Raw genomic sequence first — 24,533 nt, forward strand, 5'->3', positions numbered from 1 at the left:
CCCTGAAGTTCTGACATCACACTACAATAACAGAACTCTTCATTACACAGAGTCATGTTTTACTATCCTGAACTTAACTCTGCTACAGTCAGTCATTCTCATCTCTGTGTATTTACCTGAGGCAACAAACTGTTCAGAAATAAACTACAAAATAGACACGGCCACTGTTCTATTGCCGGGTGGAGATTCGTTTTTAACGCATCACACAAAAATTGAACACATTTTAACTTCGGATTGCTGTGCGTGGACGTCTCGTTATTGAGGAAATTGTGTCTGAAAGCGAGAACACCGACAGGAGAAATCCATCATGGTGACGGAGAACTGTAAATCAGTGTGCTTAGTTGAAACGAACAAGAAATCTTTCTCTAGTGTGTTTTATTGCATTAGTCTTGTAAGGCCCAAAGTGGTTGTTTTGTTTTTGTTTGTTTTTTTGCATGGAAGCGAAGAAATAAATAAATTAAAGTGAGTGAGTGAGTGGGGCTGAGGTACCTGGAACAAAGGAGAACCCTCTCCAGCTTAAATTCAGTCAGGTACTGGATCACTGGCCCCAAACAGCAGACGATTTGGCTCTCTAAACTTAGATAGAATGGAGAGGAACCTGTGCGGAGACACAACAACAAGTATCACACGAGTACATTCTAAAACTCCTTGATGTTGGTTGGTAGCTGTGACCTTGCATTTCCAAGCTACAAGGAGAAGTTTGAGTTACGCTGGTGGCTATGAAGCTCATAGGATATAATTTATCATCATTTTCCACCTCATCAAACCAGTCGGTGAGCCCTTGTGCTATGTGGATGGGGGCGGAGTCACCTGGAAGAGACCACTCCCATCAGGATAGAAATGAAAAGGTAAATCAGTCAGAAGAACTTTGTAATGATTTGCAGTGACTCTTCCCTCTTAAACGGGCAAGTGGACAAACTATTCAGCAACATGCCCACACAAATTGACAGAGTCACCTGTTTTTCCATTATTTGTTACCCTTCTGTACTGTAGGTAGGTGTAATGACGCTGCGTTTTCCCTCTGTGCATTCGAAAAACATAACTGACCCAAAGGGAAACGACGGAAATTGGCGTTCTTGTTTTAGTTCATTTTCCACCAACCTGAGAGGCAACTGAAGAGGTACACCACTACAGACTCGACATAGACAAAATGCTGTTGTCTGATTGGTTTGGTTAACCAGCTAGATAGAATGGAAAAAAAAGGACGAAAAGGATTGCTGACAAAGCAGGGTTTCTATACTTCCGCAACGTTAACGCCATGAAAACAAATTCGCTCTGTGACAGTTATATTAATGAAATCACATTCATTTCAAGCCAGAGTTCATGAAATCTGACCAAACAAAAATAACATTGTAAGGAGGCTACCAACAGACTAAACCCCATGTACATTTAGCTTCCTATATAAACAAAAGTGTTTGCTCGTGCTGCACTTCGGCTGTACAAAAATATGAAACCTAGACCTTCGAGAAATGAAGTAGCACAATGATAATTTTACAGCGCAAAAACACCACTAGCAAAGCAGATTATTACATCCATCCATCCATCCATCCATCTTCTATACTGCTTATCCTTTTCAGGGTCACGGGGAACCTGGAGCCTATCCCAGCGAGCATCGGGCACGAGGCGGGGTACACCCTGGACAGGGTGCCAATCCATCACAGGGCACAATCACATACACACTCACACACCCATTCATACACTACGGACACTTTGGACACGCCAATCAGCCTACCATGCATGTCTTTGGACTGGGGGAGGAAACCGGAATACCCGGAGGAAACCCCCGCAGCACGGGGAGAACATGCAAACTCCGCACACACAGGGCCACGGTGGGAATCGAACCCCCGACCCTGGAGGTGTGAGGCGAACGTGCTAACCACTAAGCCCAGATTATTACATATTTTGTTTTAATATGGTGTTTGCACTACGTGTAACCAATCAGCAACGAACAGTTGTACTGTTAGGCCCACCCGTAAAAGTATAAATTAGTTCCCGTTGGTGAAAGAAAAACAAAAACAAATCAATTAAAAAAAAAAACACTAGAATGTTTTACTAGAACTGGTGGTCTACAGACAAGGCAAAAGTTTCATTTTCTGGTGCAAAATGTTTTAGTTCTTTTGTGCAGTAGAAAAAAAAAGTAGAAGGACTTACACTTAGGATGAGAAATTACTCAAATAAAAGAAATGCGTGGCTGGAAAAGTGCACAGATATTGTTTGGCATCCACTTGAAACAGCTGCATTAAAATCCAGAGTTTAAAAAAAAAAAACCAAAAAAACATTGGGGACCGTCTAAGAGCAAATATAGCAATTAGAAAGTTTTTGCTTTAGAGACTCCAGGCCACATGAAAAACGATGGCCTCGGGTCATTTGTTAACGCGTGTTTATTACAGGGTGGAAGCCATGCCAGACAGAAAACAGGCAACATCAGAGAGTGCATCAGCACCGGTGACACAGAGAGGTAATGAGTCATGTCTAGAGATTGAGAACAGCCCAATGCGAAGCGATTTAATCTCGGATTTGGCAGGGAGGCCACACGCATCCAACCTAAAGACAGCAGCCATTGATCCACCTGCCGTCTGTCCCTCTGAGAACGATTTTTCAATTACAGGACAAAGCCCACACACTGACCCCATGTCAGGCTGACCAGATAACTCTACATTCAAAAGGCCAGCTTGCCTGCCAGGTAGGATGACTCGGAGGGGGCGGTCAGGTATCACAAAGACATGTAGAGAGAAAATAACAATTACCCTTTTCCTGATCTTCTGCTGTCTGAGGAGTTACGCTGCCAAACAAGTTGTTGATGGTCAGCATGGCAGTGGGGTATTCAAACTGGGTGCTGTCTCGCTTCTCAATACGAATGCGATCATCTGCCTGGACGCTGTCATGGAGGGATATAAAGAAACATAATTATACTTACAGCAAATAGGATATGGTCTAAGAATACTCTAAGGCCAAAACTCTGTTATATACTGTAAGAGTTAGTGTGAAGATCTGATGCTCGCTGAAAAGTAATTAAGGTATACATTTTATTTTCAACCTTAAGTGATTGCCACAACCAATAAGCTAAACTAACTTCTCAAATATCTATTAATGAAATAACACTGATCTTAGTGTCAATGGAAACGTATGTCAAACGTACATATGTAGGTTGGGGGAAATAAGTATTGGACGCGTCAACATACATTTCCAATGAGGTTATTCACATGAAATTTTCACCAGACATCAGTTTTAACTCAGGAAATCCACAAATATAAAGAATTCACAGCATTAAGGTCCATAAATAAAGTTATGTTTAATAAAGTGGAATGACACAGGAAAAAAGTATCGAACACGCTAAGAAAAAGCAGTTCTCCAAGTCAAGGTAAGACAAGGAACCAGCTGAAATCCTGTCTGTGCAAATGAATATCAGCTGGGTTAGTAAACTGATGGTCTATAAAAAGGCTTTTCGTTACCAAGGTGTCACATAAGAAACCTCTCATGATGGGTAAAAACAAAGCGTTCTCCTAAAGACCCTCGCAACCTTATTGTTGCAAAACATATTGATGGAATCGGATACAGACGTATTTCAAAACTTCTGAATCCTCCAGTGAGCACCATTGGGGCCGTTATCAGCAAGTGGAAGCAACATCACTGCGTCACCAATCGGCCACACACAGGAGCTCATCGCAAGATTTCTGACCAGGGAGTCAGAAGAATAGTCAGAAGAGTAGCCCAAGAGCCAAGGAGCACTCGGAAAGAGCTCCAGAAACACTTGGAGGCAGCAGGTGCCACCGTCACAGAGAAAACAATAGGCAATGCACTCCACTGTTCACGTTCACCCCGCAAGACTTCATTACTAAAGAAAAGGCATGCTGAAGCTCATTTAAAGTTTGCTACAACTCATTTGGACAATCCTCTGAAATACTGGGAGAGTGCAGTCTGGTCAGACGAGAGCAAAATTGAACTTTTTGGTTGTTATACTTCACAGCATGTTTGGAGAAGAAATGGCACTGCACATCACCCTAAAAACACTACACCAACAGTGAAGTGTGGAGGTGGAAGCATCATGGTGTGGGGCTGTTTTTCATCACATAGTACTGGCAGAATTCATATAATTGAAGGAACGATGACTGGAGCCCTTTACCGGGAGATTCTTGAGAAGAATCTGCTGCCATCCACCAGGATGATGATGAGACGTGGGTGGAGCTTCCAGCAGGACAACGACCCAAAAACATACAGCAAAGGAAACTCTCATTTGGTTTCAGAGAAAATAAATCAAGGTGTTAGAATGGCCCAGTCAATCACCTAACTTGAATCCAATTGAACAAGATTTAAAAGACAATATGTTTAGAAGAACGGGCCAAAATCACATCTGAACACTGCGGCCGATTAATTTCTTCATAGAGGAAGTGTCTTGAAGCTGTCGTTACCAACAAAGGCTTCTCCACCGAGTATTAAATAAATTTCAATTAGCGTGTCCAACACTTTTTTTCCCCCTGTGTCATTCCACTTTATTACACATAACTTCATTTATGGACGTTAATGTTGTGAATTCTTTATATTTCCAGATTCCTTGAGTTAATACTGATGTTTGGTGAAAATTTCATGTGAATATCCTCATAGGAAATATATTATATTATATTATATTATATTATATATATATATATATATATATATATATATATATATATATATATATATATACATACACATATATACACATATATATATATATACACATATATATACACACACACACACACACACACACACTGAAAAATATTTACACGTTCAATACTTATTTCCCCCGCTGTACATACACACAGGCATCACTCCATTTACTCCTGCCTCCCCTCCATTCAACAAGACCACAATTTCAAGGCCCCTCACTCTTTTTGTCATCTCTTTACAGTTGCCGGGGCAACCGTAGCATGCACACACGTAGATGTGATGTGTACAAATGCATCTATCGCAAGCTACCTTTTTCCCCTCGCTCCCTCCCTTCCAGTAATTTCGACTTGTCCATACATAACGAATGGATGGAAATATGCATCACTACACGCAAGATCCTGGCACACTACGTGAGCGTATTCTCTGAGGGGCTGGAGTAAATGAGCACAGAGGGGAAGCTACATGATGACATATGACCTCAGTACGAGGGAGAAGGAGGGGAGGCAGGAAGAGGCCTTTCAAAACCAGCAGGCAAAAATCAATTCACAACATGACATATCTATATCCTTGAGAACAACTCACAAGCACAGCTCTTTAGAGCCCTCGTCTCTATAAAGCACAAAGCTTCGGATGGAACTTTATTTATTAGCGTCATTCAAAAGGCTACAAGGTGACATCAGGCTTTCTAGCAGTTAGACCTGTGCTCTCGGATCAGCGAGACACAGCTGCCATGCCTCATCTATGTTTTCCTTATAAAGGATCCTTGAAGTCAAAAGTAAATGTCCACAAAATCTTTCATCACAATCACAACCATACATGCTTTTGGACTACACTTGTCTTTTTGACATAAAGTGCTAACATTTATTATTCCGCTGAATATATATGACTAACTGGTGAAGGACAAACACATCTGCCTTTATTCATCAAAGTTCCAAAGAAACAAGCACATATTTAGGCTCACAATGATGTATGGGTAAACTTTCGTTGAACAAAAAAAAAAAAACAACCAGTGATGATGAATGAATCAGCTTCAGCTGCATGGACAAAAGCCCTGTCACTAGTTCCTTATTTACAGGTAACATACATATGACATGCCCCAATTTACCCTCACATACAACGAATACATGAAACATACCCTAATTTATGCAGGTACTACAAGAGTGAGCCAGTAAAAAAAATTATTTACATATACATATATACACACACACACACACACACACATATATATATACACATATACATACATATACACATATATATATACACACACACACATATACACATTATATATATATATATATATATATATATATATATATATATATATATATATATATATATATATATTCCATTCATTCAGCAGGCTACAATCGGATACAAGGAGAAAATGGAAAGGAGAACAAAATTAATTTCAGTGAAGCAGAGAGTTCGAGGACCATAAAGTTGTTATCCTTCACATCCTCAGAAATGAAAAAAAGAATCAACTGTTAACAGATCCACTGGAGGAAAGAATTGGGCATCATGTACTGTATGCAAATATGGACAAGTGTAAAAGTGTACAGAGTGTTTTATTTTTATAAAGCCATTTATGCCTCCAAATGTAGGGCGATCGCTAGATCAGAACTCGATCAGTCAGTTTTAACTGAAGTCAGATTTTGAGCCGGGCAAAGAGTCCAGGAAACTCTGGAATGTGGAAGTGCTGGGAGGAACATGCTGAAAGGACATAACAGAAGAAGATTCAAACTGAAATCCTTATTTCAAATAAATAAAAGGACAAAAGAAATCAATCAGACTGCCAAAAGTGCCCAGGTCTGTGGTGCGCTCATCCGAGGCTCTGCATCCATGTCCTCAGCCCAGAGCAGCTACACTGTGCCTCTTACGAAAATGCATACATGATGTTGCACACAATTTACACACTCTGACCAGATGCGAGTTTGATCAGATAGATACGCCAATGATGAAATTAGTCGTTTTACCATCATATCTGACAATACGCAACCTTGATAAACCTTGACTTTTACTCAGAGCGTTTCAAAGCTGTAGCAGCTCTTGTTGCTTCTTTAGTTCCACGGGACACTTTGGAACACGGTGGGTGTTTTTCAACAGCGCTTGAGATGGAATGAAATCAGTGCTGGTGCACCCACTTCTTGTATGTTGGTGTATGTTTCAGCAAACATCTGTGCTCCAGGCCTACGGTGGAGAGTTCTCATTTAGGGGAAACAAAGATGGAGCAGGAATAAGCTTGAACATGGATGATATCGGCATATAAGCAGATTTGGTGGTGCGTGACCTGTATAATAAAGTTAAACTTCTATTCAGTGGGGAGCCAGTGAAATTATTTTGGTGTCAGCCAAAAGTACTGTTATTAGCTTGCCAGTCCATTTAATTCTTTGACTACGCAAGGGTAAAGAGGAGTACAGTGAACTTATATGAAGGTCCAAATAACACCACAGAGCTGCCATTTGGCAGAGCAAGAAACCCTTCTCTACAGGCTCAACATTCTTGAAGCCTACAAGGTCAATAGACAGATTTACAAGGTTGGGCAGAAATGATGGATTTCAACCAAAAAAAGTCACCACAGAATCATCTGGCCTCCGACGCAACTAAGCCGAGCTCATCACCAGAGACTTTTATTCACCAATTCTTTGAGCTGAACTGATCACTAACAAAATGTCAGGATTTTGCCTAGGTTGATAAAAAGGGTCTTTAAAGGACTCTGGCAACTACACTGTAATGGAAAGCTCTCAGGGGACCATGGCAGTTGGAGGCACCCTGCCCCTTTCAGAAAGGCAGAAAAGCAATAATTCTATGGGACCCAAGAGGGATGTCATCCAATGTGTTGTGGTGGATTACAAAGGCTGTTTCATTTACCTTCTAGGTATGTAGATCCTCAGATCCTGCTGCTGTCTGGCAGTCCATGAAAATAAAAAGTCAATGAAAAGTCAGGATCCTAAAAATCATCCAACGTACCAGCTCTGATGAGGTCCTGAACAACTTCCAATTCAGTTTAGAAGGGTTTCCTTATCTGCTAGATCACAGTTCTCAGTTGTTGACTTTTTTTTTTTTTTAAACTTATCTGGAGAAGCAAACATTTGATCATCTTTGAAACAGTGCCTATTAATAAAGTTGATATACTTGAACAAAATCACAATTAAAATTATCTTTTATAATAATTTATTCAACTGAACTATCAACAGATGTGATATTCTTCTGTGGAAAAATTAAGTATACCCTTGATCTCAGAAGCCCCTTTTAGTTTTGCATAATTGTCCACCAGGCTTGCTGGAACTTTTGACCACTTTTCCATGCAATATTCTTACAGGTACAAGCTGTTTGAGGGTTTTCTTTCATGTACTGCCTGTTTCAAATCCCCCTACAACATTTCAATTAGATTCAAATCTGGGCTTTGACTAGTGCATTCCATAACCCTCCACTTGTTCTTTTTGAGCCGTTCCTTGGTGGATTTGCTAGTGTGCTTATGATCATTATCCTGTTAAAAGGTCCACTTTCAGTTCAACTTTCAGACAGATGGCCTCACATTATCTTCAAGCACTCTTTGATATGATGCAGAATTCATAGTTGAATCAATGAATGCAAGCTGTCCAGTCCCTGAGGCAGCGAAGCAACCCCAAACCATAACATTTCCACCACCGTGCTTCACAGTTGGTATGAGGTGCTTCTCCTGAAAAGCCGTCACTGGTCTGTACCAAACATGTCTGCTGTCTGCATGTCTGCTTTGATTCATCTTTCCAGAGCACATTATTCAAAAAGGCCTGGTCTTTGCCTATATGCTCATTGGCAAACTGTAGTCTTGCAAAGGCTTTTTCCTGGCACGCCTCCTATGCAGGTCAAATCTCTTTCTGATTGTAGAAGCATGCACTTGGACACCAACACTTGAAAGACTGTGATGAAATGTTGGGGTTCTTGGAGACTTCTATTTGCACAAGATGTCCTGCTCTTGGGCTGAATTTGATGGGACGGCCAGTCCAGGACAAATTGTCAGTTGTTTTAAATCTGCAGCATTTGTAGACAATTTTCTTTACAGTGGAATGATGTATACATTTTAAATAATTTGGAGATCATTTAAAACCCCCTGTAAGACTCATAAGAATCCACAGCATTTTTTTCTGATGGCCTTACAGAACTCTTTAGATCTTGGCATGACGACACCACACATCTCAATAACAAAGGGAACACCAGACACTAGATATGAGAGGGGTATAAATAAGACAGGTTCCACCTGCACTCCCTGAGCAGGTTCCATCACTGGCACCCAATCCTGAACACCTGATTCTAGTTTCATGGATTTGAAGGTGTGATAAATGTAAGGGTGTACTCACTTTTTTCCATGCCACTGATGTGTTTTTTTGTTCATTTAAACTGAAAATTACTACAAAATGACAATTTCATGTGTCTTTATTAATAGGCACCTTTTCAAAGAGGATCAAATGTTTGCTTGTCCAAATATGTCAAAAAAACCTTCAATTTCAATAGGGTGGACTTATTTTTTTTTCCACATGACTGTATAACTCATCAAAACTTTTCCACATCCGGGCTACCAACTCTGGGTCCCGCTGTCTGGCATGTTCAGCGAATCACACTCAATCATGCTAGCAGTGTGTTAGCCACGAAGGAGAAAAAGCAGAGGGAAGACTCTTCTTAAGGGAGTCGTCATACTCATCGTACAGTGAATACATCTACCCAGCACAAGCAAAGCCCAGAAGATGAACACAGGAAACAGAAAACGAAAAGCAGTAATGCTAACGATAAAAAACCGACATGAAGTTAATGAATGTTTTGGAACCCCATAGCTATATATCTACAACACACAGTCAGAGTTCAGAGTCAAGGTGGTCCCTGCGTCAGTGCTCAAATTATGCTCCAATGTGTTCTAATGGCTTACTACTATCATACAGAGCAGAATTGTTAGGAAAAAGCAGACAATAGGGCGATGTTTAATATGCATAAGTTGGCAGGTGGCCTGTATCGTGGGTTCCATTTTATAATAAATGCTCTTGGATGGTACTCAATCGTAGGCTTACTTCACATTGTTTTGTGAGAAATTGAGGCTGTCGCCAAGTTTGGAGATAATTGGCTCTGGATTGGCTCTGTATTCCCCAAGAGGAAATGAGATACAAATTGGTATGCATCACTCCGAAAAGACAGAATGCTATTCGTCCCTCAAATCAGGTCTCAGAAACCTCAAATCAAATTGAATATATAGGGTATAACTTAGAAATTGGGTAAACATTAGTATATCCCAAGGTTTTGGAATGAGAAAGGAAATTTTACAGGAAAATCGTTATATTTTGGAAAGCAGATCCATCCTGCAAAAATACAGCAACCTAAAACATCAGAGCAGTTAGAATTGAAATTATTATGAAACACAGTCGAAAATTCATCCTCAAACTTCAAATTATCCTTCCGTTTATCATACAGCTTTAAATTATTCTACGACTATCATGGCAGCATACACAGAGACTTACAGTATATCAAGAAGACGGTATAACTTCCTAGTTGTTAGAAACACTGATTGGTTAGCAGTGGTTCAGGCACTGGCATGGCTGATTCTAATTTTGTTATAGTGCAGCAGCTCTAAAGAACATCACACCTGGAGAATGGATCGTTTTTTTCTTAAAAACTGGGATTCCCCTCAGAGTAACCTCTTAATTAGAAACACAGGCATCATGACTATATCTTGCCCTCTGGTGAGAGAGAAACTCAGCCAATTTGATGGGCGCAGAAATCTCCGAGGAAAAGCTGTGGCATGGCCTCAGTGGTAGAACAGTTTAGAAAAAGAACAGCAAGTTGTTAGTAAGCTGCTACCCTGAGGTGCATTTTGAGCCAATAAACAGTAACAAGCATGCACTGGGGTAAATAGTTGGCAGTAACACAGTTGACACTGCAGCAACAATTCCCTCAAGGGTCTTATTATGCACATCACAGCAACCCCTAGGCAACCGTTGCTAGGGTGGCCACCTTGGCTACACATGCCTGGTCGATGTAGGAGCTCAAAACTCAGCACTCACCACCCAACCACCATAGATTTCTGATAGCATGATGGTGTAGGGAATTGAGCTGTTGAGCTAAGAGTCTTGGTATGGCAAACAATAGGTTGATTAACACCATCAACAATCAAAGCAATAAAATCAATTATACATTATATATATATATCACATAAATATCACATATACATCACAACATACTAAATCAAATTCAGCTAAACGTACACAGGTGTATTATAAACACGGCCCTTTGCCTAGTTTATTTTGCCTCCCTAATTTAGTCAGGGCCAATTTCCACTGCATGTGTGATCTTGCAGACAGCCATGATTGGCTAGTGTCACAGTGATTGATAGAGGAGAGTATGCCACCCCTCCCTCCCAGATAGCACGACCAACTCAGGCGTCAGGCCATGAATGGCTGTGACATCATCGGGGTTCGCATTTGCAATCTCTATGATAGGGTCAACGCTTTTTCTATCCCACCACTCGGGAGCCCAAGTTAGAGCATTTTTAATGGAAAGTCCCAAGTACCATATGCTTACTAGTGTGACAAACAAACCCTCCCTAATCATGCACCAAAAACTGGTCTATCATTTTCAACACACTAAGGCACATTTAAAATCAAGCCTGTTTTTAGGCACTAGACATTAAGAATACATTTAAGAGTAGAGTAGACCAATAATCAATCTAAGCAAAGCAAAGTTTCCATGAAATCACAATGATGCCTGAATGTCTTTCTAGAAAAAGACCCATGTCTTTAGAAATAGCCATATCTAAAAGAATACCTAAAGATTGTGCAAACGTTTGAAAAGGATACCTTGTATAACACTTAAAATATTATACTATATAATAGCTAGTCATAATACAGCATAATGGTGTTCAATGAATGCTAGTCAACATAAAATTGTGTAATGCTAGTAAGCATAATTAAAATCAGCATACTGTATAATGCTAGTTATATTATATAATCATAATGCTAAAATTATATAATGCTAGTCAATGCAATATTGTATAATGCTAGTCAGAATAATGCTACTCAACATAATATTGTGTAATGCTAGTAAACAATGCTAGTTAATGCAATAAAGTATAATGAGTCAGCATTGTATAATGCTAGCAAACGTAATATTGTATAATGATAGTAAACAATGCTAAACAACATCTTGTATGATGCTAGACAAAGCTTGTACTGCTGGCTAATCTCCACACTTCATTCTGTTTCAACAATGAATGAAAATGTAACATTTTTACAGTGTAAATGACTATCAGCAAGAAGCAAAAGGTCAGACATGCACACATTTCAAAGCAACTGCGTAGATTAGACAGCTAATACTCGACAAGTCTTAGTTCCGGGCCAGCATAATTGTAGTGCCCTTTAAAGAGTGGATGCGGATGTAGAGATGCCTACGCACTCATTTGACCAATGTTGAAGTGAAAGGAGCAGAAACCTTGCCCTTCCCGCCACTTATGTCGAGGGAAATGAGGCTGTGGTGGAGAATATTTAGGTTATAACTGATTCGCTTACAGCTAGACGTATTTGAAATTGCTTAACATTTGCAGATTCTTGAGGAGGACGTTTAAATTGGACCGAGTGTAAAGAGTGATGGTGATGGAATGGCATGGAAGAGTCTGAAAAGAGGTGACTATGTGGCAAAAAAGTAATTAATTTAAAGAAATTTTTTTTTTTTTTTTTTTTTTTTTTTTTTTTTTTTTTTTTAAGTGTGACATGACATAAAAGTTGCTCACACACTACACGGGGTAACGCAATGCCGCCATCTGTATCTTTTAATGCTCCGTATTTGTATTCATATAAACCTTCAGGTCAGGTCAGGTCGGGTTAGTTCAGCTCTTCTTGTCTTTTTTCTTGTTCTCGTCTGAAATTAAATATGATCCCTACAGTAATACTCCTGGAAACACAAGGGAAAAAAACCTAGGGGCTGAAATGCCAGCACTGTCAGCACAGTCTGTGAATTCTGACCCATTCTTAAAAGTTTCTCAACCTCAGCGACATCATTCGAGTACATAACTAAAGCATTTTTTATCCCACTTGCACAGCTATTTATTTATTTATTTCCATCTACGTGCAATAGTTTCTAATGAATTTAGTTGCTTCTGCTTCCCCGAATATAAACAAACTAGTAGCCTAATTTAAACAACACGAGCCCTGACCAGGCAGTTACTAAGGATGAATGAAGGAGTGCTGTAAATGTACTGCACAACGTCACGTTTGTGGTTTTTCTTGTATGCTCATTATATACAAATAATACACGTGGGGGTGATTTGACACAGCAGCCTACCTAAAGTGTATTATTTTCACATAAATGCGCAATCCAAATTGTGTCATTCCACTTGTACAACAGTAATTCGCCAACAATGAACATTTTTACTTCGTTAACGAATGACATCACGCTTTTTAGCGGTTCACGGTTACGTTGTGGAACGTCCGTGAGAAAGTTAGTTCCTGGTGTCACTTACATTATAACAATGTCAACCGGTCATTCCATCACATGCATCTTCTTTTCTCTCTCTTGAAATGAATGAAAAGAAAAACACAGCTTGTTAGTTTACCGAGAAACTGGAAAACGTATAAGCGCCTCTGTCCTAAAGACTTTACAAAGCACTGACTGACCCTCCGACTCCATCCGTAAAAGTTACATAAATGTCTCTCCTTTTTTTCCTGCAATAAATAAAACTTTTTTTTTTTTAATCTGTTCATTATTAGACTTGTGTAATACGGAGTATCTACCCTTCTATGCCCTGTGAATTAGCTGATTTAGACGAGCGCATTAATATAAATCTATCGGTCATGTTATAGCTAGAATTACCGCCCGAGTCGTGCTGTTATCAAATTAATCTACAACTTCTGACCAATCATATTTGAGAACTCGAACCATGCCGTGGTGTCATTATGAATAATGTATTCATATTCAGTTACATGACATGATGCACAAAGCGACCATTTCGTCATTGCGTCAATATACGTTTGGATTAGATGGATTAAATATGATTATGAATAGTGCACTGTACAGCCAGTCACTCAAATATCTCCCATCCCCAAGCTGTAAAACATGCTAAACTCAAAAAACCAAAAGAGGCATCTTAACATTCAGATCACGAAGCTAAAATGAGTCATAAATATTAAAGTGTACCAAATGTGAATATTTTAGAGCGTGATGATGCAAGCTGATTAAGACAGCTACATATCTAGCCCGGAGATGGGTTGCGTGCTGTACTCGTTCAGAGAATGCCTCATGGAAAGCTGGCAAACGTGCAAAATAATTGGCCCCTCAAAAAAAAAAATATATCTATATAATAAATAAATTAAAAATTGCATTTCCCCAGGACATGTAATTAATGATGAATTTAATATTTAAAATGATGCAAAAAGTACAACAAACCAAACAAAAAAAAAAAAAAAAAAAAGCACTCTTGATGAGAAACACAAAAGGAGCTCGGGATTTTAATGAAACAAGGCCAAAGTTAATCACAGCAGAATAAAAGAGAGCAGAGCTGCACAATTAAACTTCGATTCAACCAGTATGTTTAGTACATTCTTACATCACTGTCGAGCATTTTCAGTTACGCGTCATCTACACCGGCAAAACGGCGAGAACTGTCCTGTACATAATGTCAGATAAAGCAAGATCTTAAACCATTCATGCATATCACACGGTCTGTCAAGCATTCCATCAAATCACTGTTGTTCACACAGCCTGACAACTCATAGGTGTCCGTGCCCATCATTTACACCGGCGTTGATTAAATTCACATTACGGCTAGAAATCATCGTTATTAGTGTGAAACACAGACTTCGTTTCAATCTTACCATGAGCTTATCCGTTTACGTTTTGCTTATTTTATTACAAGCGCATACTTGGATCCTCTGGACTACAAGTGGCACCAGAGTATAAATACATGCGCGCGCACACACGTCGATGTACAAGTCCCATTCAAGTTCCAGCATTTCGCTGCATAATCTGCTGTCACATTAGCATATTCAAGTGGCTTATTTCATACCGTGCTACATGAAGTCACCGGTGTACAGTTGGTGGCATTTCTATTCTACTGACAGCATGATAGAAATAGAACGCCGCAACACCGTCTGCTTAGCAGCTACTCTGTAGGAGAAGATTCACCCACATTTCTGCTTGTGCATGCCAGACGTGTGTTTTAAATGATCATTCTTGAAGAGAATCGTTCTACGATGGATAGTGAAAATAAATAAATAAATAAATAAATAAATAAATTCTACACACCCGGTTAAAACGGTAGGTTTTAGTGATGTAAAAAATAAATAAATAAATAAATTTCTTAATAATGAAAACAAGATAAATCATGTCAGAACTTTTTCCACCTTCAGTGTGAAATTACAGGGTGTAAAAATTTAATGACAACCAATCAATCAATCAATCAAACATTTTAGGGGGGGAAAATAAAAGTTAAACTGCTTGCATAAGTGTGCACACCCCTTTTATGTATTCGGAATGAACAAATCACATTCAATGTCATGTTCAAAAGTAATTATCATAATACAGCTGTCATCAGTGAAATTATACTCATTAACCCCAAATAAAGACCAACTGGTTCTGCAGGATTTTCTTCACATCATCTTGGTTATAGAATCAAGCGTGTACGTTATCTCACTTGTTGAAAAGGTATCGATCAGGAGAGGGGTATGAAAGAATTTTTAAAAACAACATTAGATGTACCATGGAACACCGTAAAAGCCAGTCATCAACAAGTGAAGAAAAGTGGGCAGTACAGTGACCTCACCAAGAACAGGACGTCCCTCCAAAATTTACAAAATGACCAGACAAATATTACCATGAAGTCAACATTACTGTCATTCAATACATCTGGATACGTCCCCACCCCCCACCTCCGAACTCTGAAATGACCTCTACCCTCTTCCAAAACACAGGTACTAAGCCCCACCCCTTTTCCTTAAAACGTTACTAAATCTGTAAAATTTGATAACAGATAAATAGATGGCAGTGAATGTTGTTATTGATTTGTGGCACACACAAGATTGCTTAATAGTTATTAAGAGTACAAGCGCATTAGATGGAAAATGGTGTAGAAAGTTACAGCAGAGAAAATGGTTTGACCCAAGTACCCTCCAAACCTAAAGAATCGATTCCAGAAAAGGGAAAAATAATTTATTGAATGCAAATATGGCATGCAAAATGAATTCTGCAGCATAATTAAGCTTAATCAATAGAAAGGATGTTAGCTATATACAGTAAGTACAGTAAGTGAATAATCGGCTTCGAATCACGTAATCGTCAAGTTACTGCAATTTTATAAATGGATTACAACGTCATATTTAAGTAGCTTATTATTGTAAATTACACACATGAATTTATAGAAAACTCTGTGAAAGTCAATTGTTTCATACTGACGACTTCAAAGAGAGCAACCCAGCTGAGCACTATACAGTCCCCCTACAGCAATATTCAGCAGAGCATGCAATTTTTCAAGTTACCGCAGATGTGGGCCAAAACGCATCATGTGACGTTGGCATTCAGCCAACGCCCTCTTCGAATTCATGTGCCTCGAACGAGTACAGCTAAAAGGTCTCATTTATGTACCAACAAACATCACCGCGAAAAAGCCGAAAATTAATTAAATAAATAAATAAATACATAAGAATTCTTGGATGGCAAATTTTGAACAAAAGCCACAGCACAGTCGAGCATTTCTGAAAGCAACATTCACGAAAAAAGCGGATCTGGTGCAGTCCATCATTGAGAGGTGCTCTTTCACTGTTTAGATGTCATTTAGTCATTTTCAGCTCTCTTGCGCGCTTTGCCTTATATGGAGTTTTGTGGGCGTCACTAAATGCAAACAGAAATCGCTTTGCAGAAACGCCGGTTTTGCATTTCAGGGAAAAAAATATTCACACAAAACTTGACATCAATGAGCACATTCTTTGGGATAATAAACACACAGAGAAACAGCAGAATGCTGAACAAAACGAGTTCCCTGAATCCGTCAAATGACAGTTCTCCCCCAGTATAAAAACTCACACCTACTTCCTTTTCTAGACCAGGTTCTACGGTAAATCTATACCTGCTTTGTGTAAAGCTTTTACATTAGCCAACCACTATCTTCTCCTCCTAATATGTTTGTATTAATGCACTGGGTTTTAGCACACACGGTCCAAATGTTCTAATCAACAGCAGGCAACGGCGATGAAGTATTCGTCTGCTATTGATTAAAATATTTGGATAGAATCTGATTTTTTATTTTTCGTTATGGAACCAGATTTCTTTTTTTTTTTTAATCTCAGAGAATCTGCAGAGTGTGGATGATTTAAATGTAAAAGTTCAAGTTTCATGATATTATTTATTTTTTTTCTATAATGCCCCTCCCTATTATTGACATGGTCAGCAGTACTCATAAGAAATACACAGTCAATCTTGCAGTGCTCAGTTACCACATCCATCCCAATTCACAGTGGACAATACACCTCATAAAAAAAAAAAGATGCAAAGAATTAACAACATTAATTATTTACACCAAAATTATTGCCAAAAAATTACACACTGGATGGGGATCTATATGTGGTTCTTCCCCAAACTGTTGCCACAAGGTTCATAGCACACAACTGTACAGGAAGTCTTTGTATACATTAGCAAGTTCCATTCACTGGAAATAAGAAGCCCAATCCTGTTCCAGCATGACAATGCCCCTGTGCTCCAAGGCTGGACTGGAACAACAACTCCACTGAAAACCTTTGGGATGAATTGGGCACCGACTGCACCCGAGACCTCCTCGCCAGACATTGGTTGTCTGAGCCCAGTAATGATTGTGTGGCTGAACGAGCACAAAGTCCCACATCCATGCTCCAAAATCTAACGGAAAACCTTCCAGAAACGTGGAGGTTATTATAACGGCAAAAGGGGAAATCTGGAATAGGACACTAAGAAAGCACATGTGGATGTGATGGTCTGGTCTCCACACACTTTTGCCCATATAGTGTACACTTATACATTTATATAGTAGACACACACACACACACACACACTGCAAATAACATTCTCTGTCCACTATAAAATACAAAATCTTCCTTATGAAGATCTTAGGTGTTCTTGTAAAACATAAGAATACAACATAAAAAAAAAAACCCATAAACAATCTGAACTGCAACAAATCTCAATGATCATTTCCGTCTAAATCACACAAATACAACACACAGTAATTAACTGGTTCATTTAAGGTCCAACCAGGTGCTTCAGAATATAACTGGACCATCACACTGACTCTCTGAACAGCAAGGAAATGAAAAGCATCACCTGTTTGAAGTCTTTTACTGACCTCTAATGGTGACTGACAGTAACTGCCCGTCAGAGACAAAAACCGAAAACCATGAGATAAGGCACGTGTTATAGGTATGTGCATTTTGTGAAATGCACAGAAATGTAATAAAGTTTATATAGAAATATTAATAATTATGAGCATTATGTTTACGTTCCACCCCCCATGTGTTTTAAAAGCTTATAGTGACGGGGTGGAATTTCAGCACCAGTTAGAATGTAGCTGCTCTGAACGATGCACCACACCAAGGGAGGCTCGTTCTGAAAAGACGGGGTTTTTTTTCGTAGCGATTATTGATAATGTAACTAAACCGTAATCAATACATTTTCAATAAATCGTCCCTATTTAAAAAAAATGTTCGGAAATATTTTTAAAATGTAAATATCTATGGAAGTCCAGTCTTAATAATGAAATGTAATCCATTGAATTCATAGCACTGAAATAGATGACTTTGATAACCACATTTCTATATTTATTTGAAATTTAACGTGGTTTCATTTCAGTGTTCACATTTTAAAATGTATGTTTTCAAAATAATAATAATAATAATAATAATAATAATAATAATAATAATAATAAGCTTATAAAGCAAATCAGTATGTTGGCTTTCTCAAGCCAACATAATAATAATAATAATAATAATAATAAAAATCAAAACTCTGTAAATTGGTTGCTCCTTCCAGATTCAGCCAGTCTAAATAATTTAAACGTATTTTTTCCAAAGCGAATTTTCCGAAATGAATTTGAATATCTGAGAAGTGGATTACATATGTGAACACTTAAGAAAGGTCTCTTTTTTTTGCCTAAATCCCCAGCTAAGCATGGACTGCGTATCTACTCTCAGCTTTAACACATGAACGCAAATATAAACGCATGGGTGTCTCACCTGGACAGAGCGATGGTGCGCAGGAGTCGCTCAGTGCTCTCAGACAGGTTAGAGGGGACCAGGATCTCTACAGGTTGGATCCTCAGAACTCTGGCCTCCAGCTCGGAGTGAGATGCGTTGTCTTTAAAACAGTCCACCATTATGTCACCAATACTGGGCTGCACCACCTGGGATACAGCAAACACCACAACGTTACAATCACATATCAAAGCCATCAATGTCGGTTTACATAAGGTGACTTATGTTTTAATAAGGTGTCGCCACAAATGAATATACTGAGGCATAAACTTGTTAATATTTCACGTATCTCATTTCCATATTGTGTCCAGTAAGACGCATCAAAGCCACGAATTACTTGGTAACTCGAGGCCACGACTTAATATAATGAGGAAAATCATATTTAATTATTACATCGGTTAATTACTGGGCAGAATGGGCTAAAAAGTCCATTCACTTTCAGAATTGCTAGATCCATGTCACGACACCATGTCTTTATGCGTCATTCCGTCTTTCTACCATTATGTAAGCTCGTCATTCCAATATTGATCGAAGTGAAACATTATCAAATCATCTTCAGGCTTCGGTTTCTAAGCCTAACTGCTCTAACTGATTTCTCGGTCTCTTTTTAAAAGCATGGCTATTTCATGGTCTTACAGGCCAAACTTATAGGCTTTAAAATATTCATTTATGGCCACAGCTGATTACAAAATATACAACATGTCGCCTCAGCAGCTCTTTAGAACTCCCTTAAAGAAGAGGTCGGGTGTGTTTAGAGCCCTCTGCTGCCTGTGGGGCAAACTGCAGTCGCAACGAAGACACTAACATGCCTTTCTCTTTCCACTAGAGGTGGACCGATAGTGGATTGTACTGATAGCGATAACTTTGTTGGGCTGTACATCTATTATTTATTATACTACTTCATTGTGCAGTACATCTATTATTTATAATACAACGATGTTGGGTAGTACTTCTATTATGTATAATACAACTACGATGGGCATTACTTATATTAATTAGAATACAATAACATTGGGCATTACTTATATTAATGATAACACAACCATGTTGTGCAGTACTTCTATTATTTATAACATAACCATGTTGGGCAGTTATGAAAATTTGTTCTGAATGAAAACAGAACACTCAAAGTAAAATATTGCTGAACTTTGTTACAAAAATAAACATTACTGATTGAATCATGAAAATGCACTGCGCTTTTTTTTTTTTAAATGAAATAAATAAATAAATATTAATCCATATTACCCGTTAGTTAATATGAAAAGTAAATACAAGGTATACATTTCAAACTGAACGAAAAAGTAACACTCCAAACGACAAATAATAATAAGAGACGTCCCAAAATGTAAACGCGTCAGTGATAGTTTTTATTTTTGAAGTTATGGTTGATAGGAAAGCTTAGCTGACTAAGGTCATTAGTACATCATATGTTAATTGTTTTAATAATTAATTACTCACACATTCAAGCTGGTGAAATCTTGAGATTCCAGGTGATCAATAGATTTATCTTTTCATTAGTTAAAACTAAGCACTGGGCTGAAAATTACCGGATTAACAACCTGTATTCATTTACTCATATACAGCAGCAACACGTGTTCATGATAATCTGACAATCGATATGGACATTTTTCCGTGTTATACTTACAGACCCAGTACTGGTGTGTGATGTAAACTGTAAAGCGTTATACAACAGCTGCACTGTGATGCGTGTGCCTCCTTGCTTGTGTTATACAATGGCTCACATTGATTAACACTGAGCGTCAAAGAAGTGGCAGAAGAGCAAAACAGGCTTTTTCTTATAAACACCATGAAGCAGCTGTTGTTGGCTTTGTTGTTCATGGTAACCAACCATACACTATACATGCAGATGAGGTTTAGAACCGGCTGGAGAACTTTGGAGCATAATCTTTAAGACCATGTACAGTATTATTCAAATGGATGATCATGTAACAATTAAAGCCGTAGATTTATAAAAATGTCATATCAGGATCCACAGACACTCCGCATGTTTCTGTACTATTTAGATTTAGATCAAAAGAAAGAAAAAACAAAACATCTTACCACTAAGCCCACAGTCAGCTCCTTACTCTGTTTCTCCCAGCTCTCACTCACACACATCAGGTAGCTGCTGGCTGTGTCCTGCACTACATCTTCAACTTGCTCCAAATCCCCTAGTTTCAACAAGGGGTTCATGTCTGAAATACAGTGAACATGGTCACGGTCACACACACAAAAAAAAAAAAACGACTCCCTATACGTACCGTACATTCTTAAATTCATGCGCACACTCACACCAACTACACCGGAATGCCAGTGTTTCTTAGAAATAAATAAAAGCTTAACCTAGATATCGGTAAGATTTCCAGGCACCGAAATACCAAAATGAAATAGCGTAAACTTCTGGGAGAGCAGCACAAAAAACACACATTTAGAAAACTTCCAACAATAACGAGAGGGACATTTTGATAGAAATACAGTGCAATTCTGGGTTTTTCGGGGGTTCACGCACTAGTACGCTACCATTCGCTTTGGTTGTGTGCCACAGTGTGACATACAGTAGATGAGAGTCTGAATGATTTAACTGCTCCTTTTTATTTTATTTTTTTTTAAACCAGCTTTTCTTGCAAATCATAGTTAATTCTGGAAAAAAAACAACCTGGAATCTATACTTTGCTTCCAAAAGCAAGAAAGATATTAGCAGCAAATGTTTGATCCAAAAGAGAAAAAGCTATCTACATACCTTCCCCAACCAGTGTAGACTTGGTGTAAAGTGCGCTTAGCTGCCGGGTGAAGAGGGAGCTCTTGTTGGCACTGGAGGCTTTGATTGCTGATGTTTCCGTCTGTTTTACAACTCCTACCTATACCGCCAATCATAAAATATATATAATATATATTACTACGTTCTACTTGAAAGAGCTTAGAGCCAAAAAAAAAAGTCATTTTTTATTCTACAAGACACTGGGACTGTACTGAAATGATATTCATTCAATCGGTGTTATGATTATGGCGATGGAGCACGCTGTCTAGAATGTCGGTCCAAAACCCCTCATATCTGTCCACCGGGTTGACATCTAGCGGCTGAGAGACACAGCATAAGATTTCATTATCAGACCCAACAAACCGTTCAGTGAGCCCTCGTGCCCTGTAGATGGGGGCGGAGCCACCATGGAAGAGACCACTCCCATCAGAAGTGTTTTGTACTAATCGTGCCAGCAAAATGTCTCAAACAGCTTAGCCACCAATTTGTATACGGTTTTAAACTTGTTTTAACTACATTTTATAGCAAAACCGAGGCCGAGAACTCCACCACTGACTTTGTAGCCCTGAGAGACGAGGCGGCGGACATGCACAAACAGGCGATGAGTAGGGATGCTGGCCGTCATGAAGTTATGATCCAGGTGGCAAAAGATGTTTAGCTCCTTTGCAGCAATCTGCAAACATCAGCACAGGAAGACAGACGGTTACAGGGATGTAAAGATTCACTTTTTTATTTTCTACACTGGTCTCAGTATCGACATACCGAGTACTGACCATTTAAAAGAGCATTTATCTGGGACAGGAGGAAACAAGATGTCTCTAAGTGAAGGAGGCATAGCCAGTCGGCATAATTAAAAGGCGGCACAGCCACTGAGCTTATTAGTACGAGTTTAAAATAAAATGAATTAATTAAATAAATTCAAATCAGTGGTGTGGCCACAGTACCGGTTAGCCTCTATAGATGAGGCAAGGTCTTTGTGCACAAAAGGGGTCAAGAATTTAGGCTGGTCTTAAACAATTAGCATCCCAGACTATCCCATGGTGTGGGGACTGTAAAGTCTATTCTTAACCCGTCTTACATGAATTCAACCATAAACGCCCTTGTTTAAATTTCTAAATATCGAACAATATAAATTTCTTACAACGTATTATTGACCGTGCATGAAACTGGGCGAGAAACATATACACAGATGAGCACGTAGTGTAATGTGCTCTGTTTTTGGCACAAGATATACACCATATCTCACCTCTGCGTCCTCTCCAAAGAACCTGTACTTGTAGCCACACTCCACACAAAGTATTGTGTCTTTGTGTTGCTCCTTAATCTCCATGTACTGCTGCTCAAGGGGAGTGTAGATGCTCTTGGTTCTCTTATTAGGTCCTGCCGGTTCTGGGGGACTCCTCTTAAATGCTGAAACACCGCCAGTCTTAGCAAACCGACTGAAGTTACCCACCTGAGGAGAACAACAGAAACTAACCAACAACTCTGTTTGGGTGTTTAATTCCTTCCGCCATAAATACGTGACCAGTGACGCCTGCGGCAAATAGTACGTCACGTTACCACCTTGGAAATGGAAACAGATTAAAAAGAAGCATAAACCACAGCACGCGTTTAGAGCATAGCTGTACAGTGCATCTAATTTGGGGGGTGGGTTAACTTTATACACCTACATAGGCACTCTTCTGGACAGCATTTCCTCCTCCTATTGAACCAATATACACTATAGATAGCCTACAGTTACATTTATATAATGCTTTTTTCGAGACACTTTCTAGAAGCCAGTGTGGCTCTTTTTTCTAATATAGTAAATTACTTTAAATAAAATGATCGTATGAGACCGTTCTGGGAGGTAATTATAACATCATTTGATTGACAGATTTTGGCTCAGGCATCTCAGAATGACAAAAACAACATTTGAGATCCTGTGCGACGATACTGGTCCGCTGGTTAGTCCAGTCATGCAACCCAGTTCCGTTTCCATGAAAACATTAGTAAAGGTCAAAATCCAGCAGAGGGTTTTCCGATCTTATTCCACGTGTCCCTCAGAAACACCCCCAGCTCCATCTCATACAGTTTGATTACAGGCAAACAAACCTGTTTGCTCTGAACCAGCTCTTCTTCAGTGTCCTCCTCCATCTTGACTTGTTCTCTCATTGTGCTCTCTAACTGTCCTGTTCCCGAGACGTCCATCTTGACACTCTCGCATGTGGCGCTGCTCTCATTGCCCGAATGGCAGCTGAAACCTCGCAGCTTCTCCAGTGTGGAGCAGGAAAGACTTGCCTTAGAGGCAGGGCCCTGGTCGTCTACTGCAAGAAAGCAGCAACACATTGAAGTAAAAGCCACGAACTTAAGAATAGTTCTGACAGGCTGAATGTGATTGGCTACAGTATATTCTTACATTTAGTGCTACCGTCAGAGCTCGTCGGCTTTCTCTCTTCGTCTTTCTCCAAGTCTTTCGCACTGCGAGAGACTTTAAGCCGTTTCTTCAAGGATCCACCTCCGTCAGGTAATGGCAGCCTCTTCTACATCACCACGCAACAGTCAAAGAAAGATTAGTCTTCAGTTTATTCAAACTTTTCCAAACTGACACTCGAGCATTCTAGTATTGTGAAGGTTTCCAGAAAACATTACATCACACTTATTCATTTAGCGGACGCTTTTATCCAAAGCGACTTACAAATGAGGAAATACAAGCAAAGCGATATATCAAGCGGAGAACAATACAAGTAGTGCTACCATACAAGATTTATAATTGAGTTCTAGAGAAGCAAAGTGCACAGAGTAGAGGTGTAAGAGGCAGAGTAATGTTGTTGTTTTTGTTTATTTTTAAAGATAATGTGGGGGTCGGCATTTTAGGGGTTAGTCAAGTGCTCACAGAAGAGGTGGGTCTTTAGCTT

At 39.2% G+C, this 24,533-nt stretch overlaps 1 protein-coding gene across 2 annotated transcripts in view; it reads right to left on the reverse strand.

Moving 5' to 3' along the window:
* Positions 1–24,533, reverse strand: part of msh3 (mutS homolog 3 (E. coli)) — a 72,469-nt gene that overhangs the window by 46,021 nt on the left and 1,915 nt on the right. For both annotated transcript variants that reach the window (XR_008384384.1, XM_053610868.1), the window contains exons 2-10: positions 24,035–24,158; positions 23,731–23,942; positions 22,883–23,089; positions 22,193–22,309; positions 21,619–21,736; positions 20,940–21,073; positions 18,861–19,027; positions 2,748–2,878; positions 490–598 (exon numbers count right to left, since the gene is read on the reverse strand). Coding sequence is in view for 1 of the 2 variants with exons in the window: in XM_053610868.1 (XP_053466843.1) it covers positions 490–598; positions 2,748–2,878; positions 18,861–19,027; positions 20,940–21,073; positions 21,619–21,736; positions 22,193–22,309; positions 22,883–23,089; positions 23,731–23,942; positions 24,035–24,158 (1,319 nt within the window). In the remaining variant the exon portion in view is untranslated. The remainder of the gene's footprint in view (positions 1–489; positions 599–2,747; positions 2,879–18,860; positions 19,028–20,939; positions 21,074–21,618; positions 21,737–22,192; positions 22,310–22,882; positions 23,090–23,730; positions 23,943–24,034; positions 24,159–24,533) is intronic.

Source organism: Ictalurus furcatus, chromosome 22, assembly GCF_023375685.1.
Source record: "Ictalurus furcatus strain D&B chromosome 22, Billie_1.0, whole genome shotgun sequence".
Classification (NCBI taxonomy): domain Eukaryota; kingdom Metazoa; phylum Chordata; class Actinopteri; order Siluriformes; family Ictaluridae; genus Ictalurus; species Ictalurus furcatus.